The 16,425-nt window shown below is 40.3% G+C and overlaps 1 protein-coding gene across 3 annotated transcripts in view; it reads left to right on the top strand.

Moving 5' to 3' along the window:
- The first annotated feature begins 5,867 nt into the window (after window positions 1-5,867).
- LOC117677055 (matrix metalloproteinase-17-like) overlaps window positions 5,868-16,425 on the top strand; it is a 28,785-nt gene continuing 18,227 nt past the window's right edge. For 2 of the 3 annotated variants that reach the window (XM_034436966.3, XM_034436964.3), the window contains exon 1: window positions 10,584-10,845. In XM_034436966.3, the coding sequence (XP_034292857.1) occupies window positions 10,654-10,845 (192 nt within the window). In that variant the 5' untranslated portion in view covers window positions 10,584-10,653. Of the gene's footprint in view, window positions 6,102-10,583; window positions 10,846-16,425 lie in introns of those variants that run through there. The other variant, XM_087875585.1, reaches the window with a different exon arrangement.

The following is a 16,425-nucleotide window of genomic DNA, read 5'->3' as shown; positions in this document are numbered from 1 at the left end:
TAAAAACAATGTAGTTTGTGTGTGTGTGTATTAATTAATTAATTAATTAATTAATTAATTAATTATGCCGCCCTTCTCCGGAAACTCAGGGCAACTGAGTTTATTTATTTCCATTCCATCCAACTCAATATAAGTAATATATTGTTGTTGATGACACAGGCAGATTTGGGGTGGTTTGTCCCCTCCTACATCATCTACCTTCTAAAACAGGAGTCTCCAACCTTGGCAACTTTAAGACTTGTGGACTTCAACTCCCAGAGTTGAAGTCCACAAGTCTTAAAGTTGCCAAGGTTGGAGAGCCCTATTCGAAAGATCTTCCCAACTCCATTTTGCCACCTTTTTATCTTTCTTTCCACTAGGTACACATATTTCTAAACTCTTGGCTCTTGGAGCCATTCAACATTATTATTGCCCAAGAATCCTTGTGAACCCAGGATAGACCCCAAAAGCAAGGAGGGTTCATATGTTGGGTTAATGCTAAGCCATAAGACAGTTCCATCTGTTTTGGCCATAGCATGGTGCAGAATCTAGCTGATGGTGGCTTATTGGTAACCAGTACTTCAACAAGTACTGGAACAAACCATGATTGGGGAAAACTGCCATGTTCCCAATTTTTGTTTTTAATGAATCTTTAAGAGCAAAGGCAGGCAGTTGGCCAAGAGCCACCACATTGCTCTCATGTTGAATCAAATTATATAATTCATAAAGGACTTTCCCCCCATCTAGTTTAATATATAGATTTTTAACTGGCAGAAGTTCCATGTTTATCATTTAAATTTCTAGGACGACTCGATGCCAAGGATTGTCAGTGATAGAGATTATTCAATTATTGTCCTTTTAACAAGAGATGTTGATCAAGCCTAGCAATTTCCAATGGAAAAAATCTCTCTTTACCCACTGAATTTCCATTCTGTTTCCTCTCCTCAATCAATGACAAAGCAGCACAACCCCAGCCCTCCTCCTTGATTGGGGCTGATACTTGATGAGCTTCCATGGGAATGAGCTGTGAAATCTTGCCTTGAGATGCTCCCAGATACCACTAAGGTTCTGCCAGAATCCTCTTAAAAGGATGAAATGCCATAATCCTGCCGGGTCAGGGCTTCTCAATTGCAGGGACTTGAAACATCTGGGATGAGATTAAAGAAATGCACAGTCCTGGGTTATTTTTATAACTGGGCAAAAGTGGGCACATTTCTCAGCATTCAGACCTGCTGAGAAAGGCTTCAGCTTTTCTCCAGTTCTGCAAAAGGTTGGCGGCATTAACAGCTTTGTTCGCCCACTGAGGTGGCTTTGGTGGAAATCTAGACATCTGTCTAAAGAGCCTGTTTTCATCTCTCAACCTTGCACGCTATAAGCTATGTCAGTATACAAACAACCTTCTGGACCTCAGTCTTTTCCCCCCTCTATCCGTCCACCATATGCACAAACATTTTTAGGGGTCAATAGCTTTAATAACTAGAAACATCCTGGAAGAATTACAAGGAGTTCCCTCATCAGACCACTTTTGCTTTGTAAATGCTGCTACCCATCACATAGCCATATTGTGAGGACAACAGATTACATGCTCTTGCCCCTTCAATCCCTGGACCCTTCTCTGTCAGGGTTCTGCATGCTGTAGGACTCCTTTTTCACCTAGCCTAAAAATCCATTCACAAACTCTGCTGGTGTAATTGAAATAATGAAGAAATCTGCTTGATTTATCTCTGGAGGGTCTCAGTCATCCAGGTCATGGTTGTCCCGAAGGTATGTTTTCAAAAACAACTGGACTTTGTTTCTCCTTGAAGATGTTTGGTTTCTCATCCAAGAAGCTTCTGACCTGCTTGATTTGCAATATCAAAAAGTTGAGTGAGTCAAAGTTGCAAAGACCTTTTGTAGACATACACCTTCAAATAAGAAAATGCATAACTTGAATATGAATTTCCCTCCTATTTCAGAAACCCCAAGGAACACTGTCTGCCTTTTATGAGTGCCAGAAATCTCTTCCATTAGTGTCTTGAGACCAAGCATTGGCGAGTCTTTGCCAGGGGGATCAGATGTGGTTCATCCTCTCTGCCTCCCTTTGAGATCTGCTGCTGGGGTTTGTTAATGGGGCACTGTTAGCCTTGACACCCACTGCACCCACAGGATATTATTATGGGTGCCATGGATGTGACTCATCTACCGCATGTGTTCTGGGCATGCTGCCACCACTTTGTCCATTCAAGACACCCTTCTGCTAATTTATTTTCAGCAATGTTTGGCCCATAATAACGAGAAGAGCTGTCCTGCTGCCAACTAGACTAGAACTTTCCTATGATGGCCTGTCAGAATGCTCTCAGCTGGGGACCAAGAGGCTGTTGAACATCAAACGTTGAAGCTCACCGCTTCCTGGTGGTGTTTCCTGCAACTCTTATTTAAACAAAAATGAGCAATTGGGCTTCATAACATTCAGAAGTGGGCATAAACTGAGGTGGCAAAATGTTGGTGAGGATGCAATGGCAAAGGGCACATTTCAGACCTCCCATTTTGGACTCTCCACCCTTCATTTTTGTCTTGTTGCAACCCAAATCTATGGGGCAGGACCCCAGATGCTGAAATAATTCTGGGACTCTAATTTTACGAATTCATTTTTCTGCCTTGAATGAATAGCATCCATCCTTCCAATCATTTGAAGTATGAACCACCCTTCAGAAGGGGTTGCCTCCATGTGTGGGGTACAGGAGCAGTTACTGCCCTCTCCCCAGGTTTTTACCGCAGGTCTGCAATTGATTTGCTTCAAAAGCCCTTTGAAACCAGCCTGAGAGAGGAGGCGGGAGTGTGTGCCTGTGAATATCCTGTTTTCCATTGTGTGAGTCCCTTTCCAGTGGTCTGCAGACTTCCCAGTTTCCCACGCTTTCATTAAATCTCAAGATTGGGGTGAGACACTTCCCATGGGGCTTTTTAATAGTGGTGCTATCATTAAGGGGGTGCCTTATTCTTAAGAGGCTTTTGGGAACATCTGCTACAGGGGAAATTTGGAAAAGTTCACCCCATTTCTCTGCTTACATATTTTATGGAGAATTTTGGAAGGCCGGCTAAGTCCAAGTTGCGTCCACGGAGGAGCCTGAGTGGCGTAGGAGGCTAATGCCTCCTACTAAGGCAGCATTTAACATCCAGCTGCCTGCAATTACTGCGAGTTCAATTCTCACCAGGCTCAAGGTCGACTCAGCCTTCCATCCTTTCTAAGGTGGGTAAAATGAGGACCCGGTTTGTGGGGGCAATAAGCTGACTTTGTATAAAAATATACAAAGTATGAAAGCTATTGCTTAATGCATTGTAAGCCGCCCTGAGTCTCCGGAGAAGGGCGGCATATAAAAATAAAATAAAATAAAATAAAATAAAATAAAATAAAATAAAATAAAATAAAATAAAATAAAATAAAATAAAATAAAATAAATAAATAAATTTCATTAAAAATAGCTTTGCCTGGCAAAGGAACTGGGATTCATTGCTAGAACAGAGCTTTTAATCTTTTCACACAATCCTCCCAGAGTTTTCTTCATTTGGCAGCATTGAATTGTTGGTTGTATAACATTTATGATGACTGGCCACTCCAGAAAACAGCAGTTTTCAGTATCCAAATTTCTAATTGTATAACATTTGGGGACCAGAATCCATAATTTGTTACAGATAGTTCTTGACTAAAGTTACAATGGCACTGAAAAAAGTGAGTATAACCATTTTTCACACTTGGCATCCCCAAGGTCATGTGATCAAAATTCAGACGCTTGGCAAGTGACTCATTTATGACGATTGCAGCGTCCTGAGTTCATGTAAACCTTTTGCAACCTCCTGACAAGCAAAGTCAATGGGGAAGCCAAATTCACTCAACAACTTTCTTGCTAACTTAACAACGGCAGCAATTCTCTTAACAACTGTGGCAATTAAAATAAGCAAAATTCACTTAACAACTGTCTCGTTTAGCAACAGAAATTTTGGGCTCAGTTGTGACCATATGTTGAGGACTACTGATTTTTATCCTGCCTTTATTACTTTGTAAGTAGCTGAAAGTTGAAAAAGTTTTTTTGTAAGTAACCCGATAGAATATCTCCCACGTTGTGCCCAGAACTAGAGAAGATTCTATTGGAAGTAAACGCCATGTTCAGTTCCTCCACGGTCTGGCTGCTGTGAGGGTGGCTTTTCTCCCTCGCCTGCTCCACCCACCCCACTGCAGAGATCTGAGTGAGAAATAAGAGCCTCATAGTCTGTGTAACCATGGACACCACCTCCAGTCTAGCTGGTCACAGCCATCTACCAACAGATTAATGGTCTCATTGTCAACCAGCATTGTTCTGCTTGGAACGTATAGAGGCCCCGGTTGACCCCATCACCCAAAATAGCCATTCTGGACTCATCGCTTCCTAAAGGGGATGCATCCCAGTGAAGTCTCTCCAGGGCCCAATTGCCTCTGCTTGGAGGTTAATGGGCGAAGCCTTTAGCTGAGAGGAATAAAAGGACAAGCAAGATCCTTCATGATAAAGGCTGATTATCAAGTTGCAGGTTGAAAACAAGGACGGATCCAATTATTGTGAAAAAGCAGACAGACATTTGCTTAGTGTTTCAGACCAGACAAGGAAGAAAAGGAGAATCAGGCAGCCGGTGAAGTTCAGATGATCTGGATGGATGGAAAGAATCGTAGATAGAAAACCCAGTTACATTTAGAACCAGAAAGGTACAGTTCTGAAGACGAGTCCTTCTTTCTATGATGGCAAGTTTTGAAAATGTAAAATTAGATGCACACAAATGCATGTGATCTCCAGCTCCATTGATTTCCAGTTCTTGAGAACCATGAATGTCCCAGGCCCACCCATCCTTTCGTCTATGGAGATTCTCAGTCATCCAGGTTGGGGAATTAAAATATGAAGTGGCTTGAACACATTACCTGGATAATATTAGTTTCTATTTTTATAGAATCACCTTAAAGAAATGTTCTTATCTGAAAAAAAGAATGGTGTTCCAATGCTGCTTTTTCAAGAGGCAACTGGATTTTGTTTTTCCTTGAAGATGTTTTATTTCTTATACAAGAAGCTTCTTCAGAACTGAAGAAGTTTTTTGGATAAGAAGCAAAACGTCTTCAAGAAAAAAAAACCAAGGAAGTCCATTGCCTTTTGAAAGGATGGGACACCCATCCTTTTTTTCAAATAAGAACATTTCCTTAAGGTGACTCTATAGCAATAGAAATTAATATTATCCAGGTAATGTGTTTAAGCCACTTCATATTTTAATTCCAGAAATTGAACTCTCTCCTCCTTTTGAATTTTGAATGCCGAAGAATTGAACATGGCTTTACAGAGGATTTTTTCTTGATGGTTTCCTCCAAATCTATCATTTTAAACCAATTGAAAGCTTCACTGTGATTGGGCCTCTTCTCATTTCCATGGCTGTTGTTTTATTTATGTAAATGGAATGTAAAATTCTTTCCCCTCAACCTAACATACTCCAGAGGCTTCAAGGGACTACATAGCTGTAAGGCTGAGAATTCATAATTCAAGACTGCCATGTTGGGAACAGAAGAAGGAGAATATTCTGCTAATTTTCCACTTCAATACATCAGTTGGCAAACTTTTTTTTTTAAAAAAAGCCGGATGCATTTGAGAGTCAAAGGCTTTTCCTGTGCCAACAGCTAAATCATAAAGCACTTTGGAGGAGGCGTTAAGCTGCCCTCTTTTTCTTAGGGAGGATGGTCTCCTCTCCCAGTTTTTTTTTTTTTATCTGGCAGAAAAGGTTAGTATACTACATTATTCTCTCTAACAGGGTCCACTTCTTAATTCCGTCACATTTTTCTTCCAGTGCCAAGAAGACAGGAATGTACCTATAAGAATGCATAGAAGAACAACAAGCAAAGAATAAATTAAAACTATTTTAAAAATCCTGTTCCTGCTCCCTATGGCCAATTGCATGAGATGCAATGGTGTTGGGAGGAGGACTTGGGGACCCAATCCTCAGCTCACCACTGCTGCAGGCAACTCCTCCCTCCCGGGACGCGCCCTCCTGCTCCCCTCTCAGCTGCCCCTCCCTGATGGGTGGAAGAGACAAAGTCCTCAGTCAGATGGAAGCCTTTGGGGAGCTGAGTCTTGCATCAGGTAGGTTGAATGCAGCAGGGGTCTAGCAAGTTGCCAAATGAGGTGGAGGGGTGTCTACGGTTGGGGATGCCATCAGTGTTGTGATCAAACAAAGGGGCTCTGAGTGAGTTACCAAATGCACAGGTGGACTGTTGGGAAAAAGAAAAACCACGTGGGTTTGAAAAGCTAAGAGGGAGGGGGAGGGCTGGTTCTCTGAAGAGATCCAAGAGGTGAGAGCGGGTGTAGGTCTGAGTGTGTTGTACAAAATCACAAGTCCTTAAGTGCATGTGCTGCACATTCAGTGAGAAAGAAAAAAGGGAAGGGAAGGGAAGAAAGGAAGGAAGGAAGGAAGGAAGATTGTGAGTTGAGGGAAGGGAGATTAGAGAGATGGTCAGCAGCCAGAGGAATAGTGGCAAGTAAAACAAAAACTTTTCCAAGTTGCTTGTTAAATTGGGCAAAGGAGTTTAGAGGAATTGCATGCCTGACAGTCCCGGCAGAGCAGGGTGGGATGTGGGTTCTTTTAATCCTTTGGGAAAGATAAGTTCTTCAACGGATGCCTCCCTGCCCTAAAGAGAATTGCCGCTGGTCTCTGCTCCCCTCCCTTCCCCTCCCTCCCCTCCTGCCCCACCCCAGTCTCCTTCCAAGGAAAAGTTTAACTGGAGCAAAGCTGCCCTTGGGGATCCTTCAGGACTTGCTCTTTGGGGGACCTTTGGACGGGTAAGTAGGAGTCCTCCTTCTTCAAAGCCAAAGATGGAAGAATATCACCTTCCCACCTTCCTTGTAATTTCCAGCCTTCCTAGAAATGGGAGAGGCCCTTCGGAAACCGGAGAGAAGGGGACAAGGGGAACGGAGTCTTGTTGAAATGTAAAGAGAATGCTCTTTTTTAAATAAAGCTAATTTGTCCATTTTTTATAAAAGCAAACTAGATAATTTCTGTCTGCTTGTTGGGTTAAACCAAGAGGAGACATGCTGTATATCATTTTGTGCCTTAGAGTGATTACAAAATTTATGGACTTGGAAAGTCAGAATGACGGTGACAGCAATTAAAGACTGACATCGGTTTGAGTGATGCAGACGGGTTCTGTTCCCCTGGAAGGTAGCCCTGAGCCTCTTTAACATAGCAGCCTCTCTAGCAAACAGTAATACAAGGCGGGATGTTTGGGCACAGCTGATGAATGAGGTGTTCCATTACTAAAGTGACAGTTTTAATGCAAGTCTCCTTTTTTGCCCTTGTAGAAAATTGAAGATGTGGAACCTGTATATTTTACAAAGAATTGGCTCTCAGAGATTGCTTCCAAGGGGGCAGGAATGGCCCTGAATTTAAATCTATAGTACCTCTGATGCCTACAACAGAATTATAGAATTCCTGTCTTCATAAGCTTCATTCTGCTCTCCTCTCCTCTCCTCTCCCCTCCTCCTTTCCCTTTCCTTTTTCTTGCCCTTTCATTTTTTTTCCTTTTTCCTTTCCCTTTTTCCTTCCCTTCCCTCCTCCCCTTCCCCTTCCCTCCGCAAAGACAGGGTACATAGCCCTTCCTCTTCTCCCACCAACAAAATCCCTATAAAGCAGGGATATCCAGGGTGGGGAAGGATAGATCACAGATGCCACCTGCAGGATTTACCCCACCCTTTTCTATATACCCCTGAAAGGGATGGGATTCTAATGCTTTTTTAAAATATTTATTTAATTTATATGCTGCCCTCTGAAGTTTGTTTTCTTGCAGACGTTTAATTATCCAACTAGGTAACAGCATCAGTGCGCTCTCACTTTAATCAAAAGGCCAGCTGTGCTTTGGCCTTCAGGATACTTGATCTCAGTCACTGGACTGTCAGCAGAGGTGCCTCTGCAAAATTCAATTTGCAAGCCAAATTGTGGGCATTTCATTATGCTCCTCACTGTTACAAAACACCCCGCATGTGTCTTAACAGCCCAGTTCTAGGCAGGTTGCCCTCACTCTGTAAGACCCCCCTCCATATGAATTTAAAATCAAGCCTTGCCTTGTTTCTGACAAACGTTGATGGATTGGGCTCAGATGTAGCATAAAGCTATCAGGGCAAGAGCTAATCAGAGAAACATCAGAATGAAGTAAAACAGAATCCTCCACTGTTTCCTGGGGGAAGACCTCCTGATCTCTAGCCAGTGCCACTTTTGAACAAGCAGAAAATCTTCCAAATGAATTGGAAGATATCTGGCTGCAGATGGATCCAAAGGGTCAAAACTGCCAGCGATTCCCAAAGTTCGTTCCTTCCCTCCTTCCTTTACTAACCCTCCGTTCCTCCCTCCCCCTCCCTTCTCTGTTCAACTGAAGAAGCTTCTTGGATGAAAGTGAAACGTTTTCAAAGAAAACCCCAAGAAAGTCCTGTTGCCGTCCTCTTGGAAAAGCACTTTTATTTATTTATTGGTTCGATTTATATGCTGCCTTTCTCCGGAGACTCAGGGTGGCTTACAATGCGTTAAGCAATAGCCTTCATACTTTTGTATATTTATACAAAGTCAGCTTATTGCCCCCACAAACTGGGTCCTCATTTAACCTACCTTAGCAAGGATGGAAGGCTGAGTCAACCTTGAGCCTGGTGAGATTCGAACTTACAGTAATTGCAGACAGCTGGTGTTAATCACAATGCTTTTAGTCTGCTGAACTACCAGGCCCGTTAATGCTTAAGCTGGGCATCTCACTCCCGCCCCCATCCCATAGATATTCCTGTTGTAAGTTAGCCATCTACCAAAAGTCAGGCTAAAGAGATGGCTCTCTAGGTCTCACCCCACAGAATTCTTTCAGCTATTATAACTTCCCTTTCTGGGTTGATTTTTCCTTCTGGGTGACTGAGCAAAACAAAGCTCTAGGCTTTGTCTCTTTTGTATTTTTTTAAGATTGCTTATGGAGCAGCACGTTTTCGACTGAAAGAATCTATAAAGAAATATAAGCAGAGTTGAACTCAAGAGAAGCATCCGTGGCATATCGGCGCCTCTAGTTTCACTTTGCCTGCTTCTGCATTGGATAATGACTCTGAGTGGAGTATACAAAGGTGTGCTAGTCACGGAGAGGGCACAAACTGGATGCCGTTGTCTTGAAATCATGTGGCACTCATGCTCCACCATACATGCTAAAAGCCATGGGTTCACCAGAGCACTCTTCCTTAGATGCATCTGTGTTTTCCATTGTAAAACAGCAGTTACATTTTTATCTATTTGTGTTTTCCAGCAGCAATGTTTTCAGTCAAAAAGTGCCAACAATCCTTGTGCTGGATAGTATGCCAAGCATTGGCTAGCTTAAAGTAGTAAAGTAATAAATAAAGTAATAAATAAAGTAAAAGCGGGTCCAGCTAGATGATCACTGAAGGGCCCTCTTTGTTCATAGTATTGTAGAAGAGAAATTGTGTTTGCAAATGTATCCAGTTGAAATAAAAGGCAGACACATTCCTTCTTTGATGTAGAACCAGTGAGGAGAGGCCCCTCAGTTGCCCCTCAGTTGTCACAGATAAAGACAGTCTGTTGATTTACATTTTGAAGGTCAGAGAGACAAGATGTCCATATTATTGTTTCAACAAGAAGATAATTTGAATCTATGCTTCAGTAACTTCTAAGAAGAATTATAACTGTTTTGCAAAGATAGTAACAAGCTCAGTAATTAAGGTATGTCATTTTGTGTAACATATGTCTGTGATAATAAGAAATTGCTGACTTCACAGAATCCTTTGTTTGAAACTGTATAAAGGCTTTGAGCTGAAAATCATAGGGCGGTCAGACTTCTTGTGGTAGCGATACCAAGTCTGATCCTTTATTGCAATAAATAAATAAACTGATTCTGTCTGCCCTGAAGGGATGGTTCTGAATTCCTTCTTCCACAACAAGCTGGTAAAGTAAACATACAAGTAAATGTCCTTGCACTTCAGCCATTTTTCTTTCTTTCAGATTACCTGTTTCCTGTCATTTGTTTTGCTGACAAGCATTTCCCTGCCACCTTAGTCATAGGTAACCAACCCGCTAGAACTTAAATGTGCTCATATTGAAAGAGCTTCTTGAAGTTCTGCAGAAGGGTCTGCAGAGTGGGGTCAACAAAGTCAAAATGGTGGACAGTGATTGGCCCAAAGTCATCCAGCCATCTTTCATGCCTAAGGCGGGACTAGAACTCACCATCTTCTGGTTTCTAGGGCAGCGCCTTAACCACTACACCGCTGGCCTGCTATCTCTGCTGTGCTGAATTCCTTAGATAAAATAGAAGAAGTAAATGTTAGTAGGGATGAGTTTCAAAACAGATCTTGCTAGGAAGATCTAATCAAACCTCATATATTTGTCAAATAATTAGTTAGGAAGGTTCTTACTTATTTTTGCCATTTCTTCAATGGTATGATATGATAGATGGTTTAGGTCAAACACACACACACACAAAAAAAACAATTCATGGAACAAACCTTCCTTGATCTCATTCTGCAACTGGAGTTGATTACATTTGTTTTTTTTTTCAGATAAAATAAACCAGTTTAGCTGGGTTGCAGGGAAAAAAGGAATCCTTTTTTTTCCCGGTCCAGAATTGGAAAAGGTGGTGAACACACCAAAACAGTGAGCAGCACCTGGATGGAGGCTGGAAAAGTCTGTTTTCCTAAGAAATATCACAGACAGCCTCAACAACAGCACCTGGAGGAAAAGCAAAGAACGAAGCCACCTGCCATCTCTCTACACTGGCTTCTCTTCTTTCTGTTGCTGCCATCTTCCTCATCCTGCCTCAATCCTGCTCCCATGCCCACCAATGAGACTGGAGAAGTCATTGTAAGTCAAACCTGAAGCGACTGAAAACTGGGGAGTTGTGACATCTAAGAGGGGTTTTCGCAATCTTGGCAACTTTAAGATGTGTGGACTTCAACTCCCAGCATTCCCCATCCAGCTGCAGGAGTCGAAGTCCATACATTTTTAAGTTGTCAAGGTTGAGAAAACCTGTTCTAAGAAAATGGGTTCTCCAACAAAGTGGAGAAAGCCAAGCTGGTTCTGTGCTGCATCTCTTCTCCAGGTGGTTTGAGGACATTGATTAGAGTGTTTCTCAACCTCAGCAACTTTAAATACGGACTTCAACTCCCAGAATTCCCTGAACAACAGACTTTCTGGGGAATTCTAGAAATTCTGGAAACTGAAGTCCATCTCTCTCTCTTTTTTTTTTTATTGAAAAAGTTTTCAAATACAAATTCCCCCCCCCTTTTTTTCCCTCCCCCTCCCCCTCCCTAACCCCCCCTCCCCACCCATCCCCCCCTGTGACTTCTTCGTAACAAAAAACCTAATTCATAACAGATTACTTACTCCCTCCTCTAAATACTGACCTTTACTTACTAAAAATATTATTAATATTATAACATCCCCCTTTATCCATACATTTCAAGAAAAAAAAAAAAGACATTATACTATAACATTGTAAAATAACTTCTAATTTAGCATAATAGTATGTCAGATGTAAATGCCTTATTCTCCAATGTGTAAATAATGTATATATGGAACATCAGAGGTTAACTTATTCTTTGGACTTTAATGTATTCATAACTTACCACTCCCATTCCTAGCTCCACCCCTTGTATATATAAGGAGCCACCCTCACCATTCTCGTCGCTTCTACCTTGAATATTCAGTGAATATAGAATGCCTATCATAATTAAAAAGAAATATATTTAAAGCTCTAACTCCTATTATCTTTATTGAGTCTGATCCTGAAAATATTGCAACAAGCTGGTAGCAGAGGATGGTTAATTGACTCAATAAGTAACTAAAAATGTCCAAGAAAGATAGGCCCAACACCAGGGCCTACAGCAAAGAAATAGAAACTGATCAAGAGATGATCAACGAATCCACCAATGCGATTTCGAGAGAATCCGAAGAATACACCACTGAAGAAGAAGAACTAATGAGTGAAAATAATGACCAGAAAGAAATCGAAATAGAAAATAACGAACTCAGGTCGGAGATATTAAAGATACTAAAAAGCCAAAAGAATGATGAAAGTCTCATCGCGGACCTCCAGGAGATGCTGAAGAACAGCGGAGCAGCGAGAGAGAAAAACGTCATTAAAGAAAAATCCAAAGATCAAAAAACCGTAAGTGAGATGACTACTGAGAAAATAGTTGTTAAAAAGAAAAGATGTGATCCCGCGCGAAATTTTGAATGGCAGCCATCTTGGTTTCAACGAACTTCAAAAGAGAATGGAGCAGAGCCAATCAAAACGCTCAGTTCAAAATTTCTGGCGCGAAAAACACTATCAGACGAAGAAAGTGAGAAAGAAGTCTCAAACTCTTCAGATGATCCAAAATCAGAAAGTGAAGACGATTTAACAAAATCTCAAATAAAATCAGCAATGAAAACGCTCTTTGCTGCTTTTGGGCCAAGACTGAAAATTACCAAGACATCTACGAAGAAGCAAGAAATCAAACCGGCGACTCAAGACCTGCACGCTCCCATCCTGACTTCGAAAGCGACGACGCCCGAGCCCAGAGAGCCATGCCGATTTCGCCCTACACCACAGACAAGATCGAATACCAACGCACACAAAAAGAAGAAAAGAACCGTCGCCACCACCAGAACCCCAAAAACCGAGCCAGAGACCGACTCATCTGAGGAGGAGCGGATCGAGAGAGCTGAAAGGGAGAGAACCTTCCACGACGCCACCAAAGAAGAAATAAGCAACGCGCATGTGCGAAGCTACGTAGACGACCCAGAAGGACTTGAACTGGCCAGAGAACCGCGCAGACTCATTGCAAGCATCCCAATGCCGTTCTGTAATTTCCTGCACTTGAGAGATCACGGACTGCCCCAGGTTGTAAGTAATGGACAGAATAATGTAGGTAACTTACCCAGTGACTTCCCAAAACTTAGAATTGATGGCATTAATTTACAAGAGTGGTACCAACAGCTTCAGGTTATTTTCATGAAAGAAAATTTACTATTCTTTATAACTAGCCCTCCAAGAAGACCTTGGACTTTAAAAATAGATTGTTTACATCATAGAGCATTTTTCATAATAATATCTAGCGTGTCTCCTGCAATGTATCATAGCATCAAACCAAACCTAACTGTATCAGAAATAATTCAATGCATGTTTAATCTATTTCACAGCGATAGCGTAGCTACAACCACAAGAATATCTAAGGATTTCTTTTCCTCTAGAGTAAAACCAGGGGTTTCTATAAGTGAGCATTTGATAAATCTAAACAAAATAAGAGCTGAGCTACAATTGAGGGGGGAAGTGATTTCAGATCAAACAATGAAAAGTGTTATTATCAATTCACTTGATCCATCATGGGATAGCTTTATGTCACACTTAGATACCATTAATTTGGGATATTTATCCATAGAAAGTCTATCTAACAAATTGATAGCAGAAGACAATTCAAGAAAAAATCGATCCAGTAACCAAACAGACCACAAACCTTTTAGGAAAGTAGTCTTTCAAGATAAACATAATGAGGCCTTTAGATGCTACAATTGTGGATCCAGGGAACATAGTAGAAGAGACTGCCCCAAAGTCTCAAGAGAGAGACATAGACCAGAATATAGGAGCAAATATAATTACAGACAATCTTCCACAGATAGATACAAATATAGAAGTCCACCAAATTACAAAGAAGGTAGAGGGGGTAGAGAAAATTCAAAAGAGAGGAAATCTGGGTCACTGAATGGGCTAAATAAACAAGACAGCACCAGAACACAACAGGATGAGAATAACAATTGGCTTATTGATTCTGGTGCTACAAATCACACCACCAACAACAAAAGTATATTATCTTCATTTATAGAAGATAAGTTTGTGATAAAGGTAGCTAATCAAGAAAAGGTTCAAGTACTAGGCAAAGGAAATGTGACCTTGCCTGGTCTAGGGAAAATAGAGGGGGTATTATTAATCCCAGAAATACCTCACAACATACTAAGTGCCATAAAATTAAGCAGAGAATCTGATATCAATATAGTTTTCTCAAAGGGGAAGGCAACTATAGAAAAGAACAAAACAAATGTAGGTACTGTAATGATAAAAGGAGGTCTACCTTATCTGATAACTAAAGAAAGATGTTTACATAACATTGATTCAAATATGGAAGATTGTATTGAAGCAGATGATGAAAATGTCAGTAACAATGACAATGATGAGTGTAGAATAAATCATGATCACAAAAATACATACAAGGAAAAGAAACCAAAAATAGGTAAACCAATTCATGATGAGTGTGCTCACATCTTACACAGGAAGTTAGGACATGCAAGCTTTCCTGTAGTACAAAAAATGACTGAACACGCAGAAGGTATCAAAATAAAAAATTGTGAAAATTATTTGGAATGCTCAGTATGTAAATCCACCAAACTAAAAACCAGTCCCAGACCAAAAAAATCTAACAGATCAACTAACAATATTTTTGATTTGGTACATATGGACTTAGTTGGCCCATTAAGTCCCTCAATTACCTATAGAAAACGTTACTTCCTAACAATAGTGGATGACTACAGCCGATATGGTTTTGTTTACACATTAAAGCACAAGGATGAAACATTTCAGAAATTTAAGGAATTCTACAAACGTATAGAAACACAACATAATATCAGAATAAAGCAAATTATGACAGATAGGGGATGTGAATTCATGTCTAAAGAATTCTCCCAATGGTTAAAGGATAGAGGAATGTTACATTTCACGTCCAGTCCTTTTTCTGCATTTCAAAATGGAGTTGCAGAGAGGAAAAATTCCACACTACAAACCATGATTAGGTGCACATTAGAGGATGCTGGTTTAGGCAAACAATTTTGGTCAGAGGCATTACATTATTCGAATTACACTCAAAATAGAACCTGGTCCAGTATTGTGAATAAGACACCATATGAGGTGATGTACAATAGAAAACCCAAATTATCACACATGCACATATTTGGAGTCACTGCAGACGTACACATACCTAAACAATTGAGGAGAAAGGGAGAAAACGTATCCAGGAGATTAAGATTCATGGGATACGAAACTGGAACCAAAGGGTACAGATTTATTGATAGTAATAACAAATTTATAGTATCCAGAACAGCTGTGTTCCATGAACAGGCCAATTGGTCAAAATTGCACCTTAATGAAATATTTCCTAATAAATGTAAAGATACGATATCTTGCGAGGAAGGAACAACAGAAAATCAAAATATTAACAAAAGTAAGAACAAAACCAAAACTTGGACTAATAGTCAGCATAAAATAAAGACAGACACATTAACAAAAAAGGAAGCTAGATATTTGCATGATAACCATAGCAAGCCTGAAAGAACTATTAGAAACAATAGAAACCAAATACCAAATAAATACAAAGATTACGTAATGCATATGAATGGAGAACAAATAACACCTAATACATATGAAGAAGTATTGAAACTTCCACATGAAGAAAGAGAAAAATGGGAACTAGCTATGGAAAAAGAGATGGAAAGTTTACAAGGATTAAATGTATTCACACCTGCGATCGCACCTAAGGATAAAACAATTATAGGTACCAGGTGGATTTATAAAATTAAGAACTTAGAAGGAGGCAATACCTTATACAAGGCTAGACTAGTTGCACAAGGCTATGCACAAAAATATCCAGAAGACTATACTGATACATATTCACCCACAGTGAGAACAGAGAGTGTCAAAACAGCCCTTGTAGTAGCATCTGCACTCAATCTGGACGTATTCCAATATGACATACAGACCGCATACTTACATGCAAAATTAGATAAGGAAATATATGTAAGAGCACCACACAGTCAATACACTAATAAGAACGAAATTTGGTTATTAAATAAGAGTCTGTACGGATTAAAGCAATCCGGCAAAAGATGGTACGATTGCTTGGTAAAAGTACTTAAGACCATGAATTTCAACGCCACCACTGCTGATAACTGTTTCTTTGTAAAAAAGAGTAATGATCATATTGAATTTGTATTAATTTACGTGGACGATATTTTATACATTGGAAAGCATAAAGAGAGCAGGGAAATCTTTGTAAATAAGTTAAATGAACACTTCTCACTGAAATCTCTGGGTAAAGTGAATAAATACCTTGGTGTGCAAATTAACAAAACTAAAAGGGGATTCAAACTTACACAGAAAGATAAAATCATCGAACTCCTAAACAAATGTAACTTAAATAATGCCAAAACCTGTGACACCCCTATGCAAACTGATTTTCTTAGAAACACTGATGAATCTTCCCCTGAGTTTAAAGACAACACATTTTACAGATCAGTTATAGGTTCACTCCTTTATATATCTAATTGGACTAGGCCAGATATTGCATTACCTCTCAATCTATTGTCAAGATATGTTAGTAAACCAACCTTGTATCATTGGGAAGCTGTCAAAAG

This window comes from Pantherophis guttatus, chromosome 9 (genome assembly GCF_059756535.1).
Source record: "Pantherophis guttatus breed Tessera chromosome 9, ASM5975653v1, whole genome shotgun sequence".
Lineage (NCBI taxonomy): Eukaryota > Metazoa > Chordata > Lepidosauria > Squamata > Colubridae > Pantherophis > Pantherophis guttatus.
The sequence above is the reverse complement of the archived record's forward strand: the minus strand, read 5'-3'. Positions and strand labels throughout refer to the sequence as shown.